The sequence below is a fragment of the Aegilops tauschii genome, chromosome 2, assembly GCF_002575655.3.
Source record: "Aegilops tauschii subsp. strangulata cultivar AL8/78 chromosome 2, Aet v6.0, whole genome shotgun sequence".
NCBI classification, from domain to species: domain Eukaryota; kingdom Viridiplantae; phylum Streptophyta; class Magnoliopsida; order Poales; family Poaceae; genus Aegilops; species Aegilops tauschii.
In genome coordinates this window covers 49,405,465-49,410,390 of record NC_053036.3, presented here as the reverse complement: position 1 = coordinate 49,410,390, position 4,926 = coordinate 49,405,465, and the positions used below count along the sequence as shown (strand labels likewise).

The 4,926-nt window shown below is 47.2% G+C and overlaps 1 protein-coding gene across 1 annotated transcript; it reads right to left on the bottom strand.

The window, feature by feature from the left end:
- Positions 1 to 260: 260 nt before the first annotated feature.
- Positions 261 to 4,374, bottom strand: LOC109763878 (uncharacterized). The gene is made up of 6 exons (XM_040401532.3): positions 3,889 to 4,374; positions 3,183 to 3,241; positions 2,980 to 3,108; positions 1,670 to 2,863; positions 1,368 to 1,584; positions 261 to 1,254 (listed from the first exon to the last, which is right to left on the bottom strand). Exons 1-6 carry the CDS (start codon positions 4,262 to 4,264, stop codon positions 518 to 520), a joined length of 2,712 nt encoding a protein of 903 aa, XP_040257466.1. The 5' UTR covers positions 4,265 to 4,374; the 3' UTR covers positions 261 to 517.
- Positions 4,375 to 4,926: the final 552 nt, after the last annotated feature.

The window sequence follows — 4,926 nt, the reverse complement described above, 5'->3', positions numbered from 1 at the left end:
ACTCCTTAATTTGCTTACGATACGTTTTCCAGATCATTGTCGATCATATATGTTGTGCGTAGGCGGGATGTTTTGGCATAAAGAACCCTTTGGGATGGGTCAAACCATAGGATACGCGCCAAAAAAGCCATATGATGATGTGTGGCATGTACATACAACTCTTCATGATCGACGCCTAGGTTAGTGTTGCGAGCGAGGCCAGTAGGCCACTATTCGGTGTAGCAAGAACTGACCGGTGCAATCCTCATATTCCAGGAAGATTGAAAAAAACAAGATCTTTTAAGTTGAAAAAAGCAAGAATTTCTGACAAGTAGACATACACTAGACATGGGGAGCAAAATAGACAACTAGACAACGAATGTCTCCATTTATTTGAAGTTCAGAGAGCACATATAAATCTCTGTCTATAATGGCAATAAAAAGCACACACTGATAGGCGAATGAGCGAAATGTTTGAGAAACGGTGGTTCATGAATGGAAAGTTGAGGCTAGACTTCAACATATCCTGCTACCAGCTTCAGTCGTACATGGTCAGGTCGATCACCTCCAATTTGTCCATAGCGACGACAGGAGCCTCTCCACTTGTTATACATATATCCTCCATAGGCACCGTGTTCACCGACGCAGCGCATCTAGTAGAGGCAGAGCCACTGGTGCCTCCCTGGTTACTGCCCTCCAAAGACCCTGTTTTCTTTGCGCGAGAAGATTTTCTAGCCTTGCCCTTGTGTTTAGCGCCATTCAGGCCATCAGAGTTTGTAGGATCAACCCGGCACCGCTTGGCATAAGGTGAGCTATCACCGCGGGACATGCCATCTCCCTCCTCTGTAACTGGCGTTGCAGCTTCATCAATAGGACCCTTGTTCTTTTTAGCCTGCTCCTCCAGTCCTTTTTCCTTGAAAGAGTAGCCCTGGTCCAGGAACCTCTTCCATGGAGGAGTAGAGTTTGCAGTTTCATCATCACCTTTCTCCCAAGGCTGCAACAGTCCTAGGCTTGGTGCGGCTAGCTCTGCGGCTGTGAGTGCTGCGGTCGCCGCCGTCTGCCTAGATTGCTCACCCATCTTCTGAGCCTTCTGTTTGGAAGAGCTCCCACCATCCTTCTTCATTGCAGATTGCTGGATGCCCTTCTGCTTCTTCAGGTCAAGGGTTATCTTGGCTGCAACATCTTTTCTTGCATCTAGAGGTATCCATTGCTCCTCACGCCACTCAAATGACTTTCGCAGAGAGTCTACTTTGATCTCCACAAGTCTCCCCTCCCCTGGAAATTTCGGCAAGCATGCATGCATGCATGCATCAGGAAGAGCTCCAGTCCAGATATATACTACTATTAACTGCGAGCTAGGTGATGAAGAGAGTAGGCACGCAGTTCACCTTGGAGATAAACTAGGACATGACCAACATTGTCCTGCTGCAGCACGATCCCCTCCCACCATCCGCCATTTAGCCACACATCGACGATGACCCCGACAGCCACCGGAGACTCGATCTTCCTGTAGCATGTTGGGAGCTGTGGGCGGAGCATGGGCCTTTCAGTAAGGCGTATGCCTAGGTGGTCAGGTTCCGCAATTCTTGCAACTTTGAGCCATTCCTGCAAAAAAAACTCATGTTGAGTACATACATCTTCATCATGAAAACATGCAAGATACTACCAGAGAGAGAAGAGAAAGACCAACCCTGAGTTGTCCTTTATCCTCGGAATTCGAAAGGTCTTGGTACTGCACCCTGACCTTGTTATCTTTCTCCCTCCTCCTGAGTACCACACATTTGAACCAACAGCCCCTCATGCTGCTGTCTTGGCACAGGGCTTCAAGACAGCAGCCAGGCTGGAACATCTTCTCAGGGTTCACCATGGTTGATGCATCATTGGCTGCCGCATTACTAGTACCAGTACCACTTGGCGGCGGCTGATTCAGCGTGGTGGTCTGACAGTTCACCACGCTGCAAGGAATGACACTGCTTTCAACGGTCTGGCCATTGGTGACACTTTGTGGAGTTGCAGTGCATGGAGGGGGCATCTCCTTCTGCTCCTGCTTTTCCTTCTCCATGGTTTTATCAACGATAACAGAGCTGGAAGCAGTTGTGCTACATGGAGGGGGCATCTCCTTCTGATTCTGATTCTGTTTCTGCTTATCCATGGTTTCGTCAACGATAACGGAGCTGGAAGTAGTTGCGCTACATGGAGGGGGGTTCTGCTTCTGCTTCTCCATGGTCTTGTCACCAATAACATAGCTGGAAGGAGTTGCACTGCATGGAGGAGATTTCTGCTTCTGCTTCTCCATGGTTTTTTCACCGATAATAGAGCTGGAACTGAAAGGAGTTGCATTGCATGCAGGTGGCTTCTGCTTCTGCATGGTTTTGTCACCGAAGACAGTGCCAGAAGAACCAGCATGGTTCTCGGCAGCCATGCCAGTAATTTCAGCTTTACCTTTGTTATTGGGTGGCTTGGCCTGCACCGCCGTGGACGAGGATGCGGCAACAATTTCCTTTACGATCTCCTGGTTTGCATATCCTTGCAGCTGCGTGATGTCAAAGGGTCCGACAATGTCATCTTCGATCTGCCGACTGCATACATAGGGCTGCCAGCTGCTGTGCCCTCCACTTATTTTGTTGAACATGTCAAAGTGTTGTGGATTCAGGACCGCGGCCACTCCCTCCACAAATTGAACCCTCAGATCTTGCAGCCCATAGGCAAACAAGATCTCCTTGCGATAAAGATCAGGGGGCAATACAACACCATGTTCACCATCAGGTTCCTCAAACCATCGTACCAGCACCATGTTCTTGGCGCTACTATCTTCATACATGTCTTCCACATAGGCAACATGGCTCTCTCTCCCTCCACTCTTGATGAACACAAAATCATGAACCTACAAAGACATATAGCGCGTGGCACAATTAATAAGAGATGTAAACCAAGATATATAGATTCGTCCGTATGTGAAAACAAAACAAGAAAACAAGTGGACCATCAGTGAACACGTACCGAAATTCTCATTCCCTCTCGGCAAAAGGATTTGTAATGCTTCCGATGTTGATCAAGATGGGGCAGTTTGCATATCCATGTGAACCCTTGTTTGTTCTCCCCAGCAGCAGCAAGTGTTGAGAGGGTATCCTAAATGAACAATAGACATTAGTTTCATTGGGAGGAAGCATTTCTAAGGAAGACGCTTGTGAGATAGTATGTACCTTAGATGCACCATCATGGTTGTCGGGACAAGTGAATCCAAAGGCTCCATACGGAGGATCTACAAAGACAGCAGCAATGGAAGGCAAGTTAGTCGATTTCTTTCCACATCATGTTGGCCTCACAAAACCAACACAAGAGGAACACATAAGTTAACAAAACACTAATCTCAAAAAAGTTAACCAAACACAAAAGGAAAGAAACACATAAACCATATCTAGAAAATTACCAAACATATACATCAGGAATTAAACAAGCCAAGATAGAACACATATAGGGTGATGCGTGAGAAAAGGAGTTGATCTAAAAGATTAGACAAAAGATATCTAACAATAAATTATGTGTCGTGTTGACAAAAAGGAGTGGACCTATTAAATTTGTCAAATTTGCAAAGAGTAGTGCTAATAAAGGAAGGGGATAGAAGGATAGCACTGCAAGATAGTGATGAAAAATGAGAAGAAACTAATATGGCTGGACATAGGAGAAACGTGTGTATTAACGCTAAAAATCTTCCAAACATTAGAAACACAAGATCGGATCTTGCGTTCAAGATGTAAACACCTACTAAACACTAACCAAACATTTAGATCGACCGTCGGAGATGGACGCTGAAAATTCCAGTTGCCTGATCTGTTAGCTTAATCATATGGTACTAAAATCACGAGAAAATTTCACCACTAGGGCATGGAAAAAAGGAACATGTAGTACCTAAGACGAGCGACGTGAGCCAGTCCATGACCTCCTTCCTGGACGTCCACCTGAGTTGAGTGGTCTCCATCGCCACCGTCACCACCCTAGCGGACGGTGACCCAGACTCCAGTGCCGTCTGGAGGGACTTCAGGAACTGCAAGTCTGCCGAGTAGGCTATGTTCCCAGGTTCCCAATACTTACCCACCACCGCCAGATCCCTCTCGCTCTTACCGCCATCCTGGGGCGGTGCAGAGCGAAGGAAGTAGCACACCTTGCACTCCTCGCCGTCATTGTCCTCCATCACGATCTCCTCCTCCCACCCGACCCACCCCCTCACTGCCATCTTCGCATTACCCTCATCCACCACAGCTGCAGAAGAGCACGAGCTACTCATGGCCTTCTCACCTGGCTGGCGGTGGACGATAGCGAAACGGGGAAGTAGTGGAGGGTGGAGGGTGCTTCAAACAGGAGGGGGGCTAGGGACAGGGGGCTCGTTAGGGACTACTATTTCGAGAGATGGGGTCTTGGGGGGATTTCATATGAGGAAATGCTGGTGGGTTTGCGGAGTGTGTCCTCAACTTCTAAGGATTTCCACTTCGAGTGAAGCTTGCCCAAAGCTGGGATGTGGCAGTTTAGTCCTCCCTCTAAGAAAGGTGGTAGTTTGGTCCTCATTATATTGGGTAGTCTTGTCCAAGGGCTCCGGGCGTGTTGCATCCATGGTGAAAATTGCGAGTATGCTATGTGATTGGGATGGGGATGATATATGGCACGGGATATGCTCTATGATAGATATACAATCTTTGTTTTGGGCACGTATCTTGCTCAAATGCTAACTCCGCCACCATGTGAGGGGAGATGTTGATATATGAACGGTTCATGAGAACATGGTGAGCATGATATGTGATAGTGGGGAAGGGGGTGTGGTGATTGACGGGGCATTGATTTATCAAATGAAGGTGTAGTGTATTCAAGAGTACCAAAAGAGGGCTAAATGCTTATAAAAAGGAATGCAAGGAGCGAAATAAATTTATATATGAAGGGCCAAAGTGTTAAACA

Bases quoted from the DNA above. Each gene is read 5' to 3' on its own strand.
- LOC109763878 (XM_040401532.3), bottom strand. From the start codon at position 4,264: ATGAGTAGCTCGTGCTCTTCTGCAGCTGTGGTGGATGAGGGTAATGCG. The intron at 1,585-1,669 runs GTTGGTCTTTCT...TTTTTTTTGCAG, and splicing joins AGGATAAAGGACAACTCAGG to GAATGGCTCAAAGTTGCAAG. The intron at 1,255-1,367 runs GTGAACTGCGTG...CGAAATTTCCAG, and splicing joins TGTCCTAGTTTATCTCCAAG to GGGAGGGGAGACTTGTGGAG.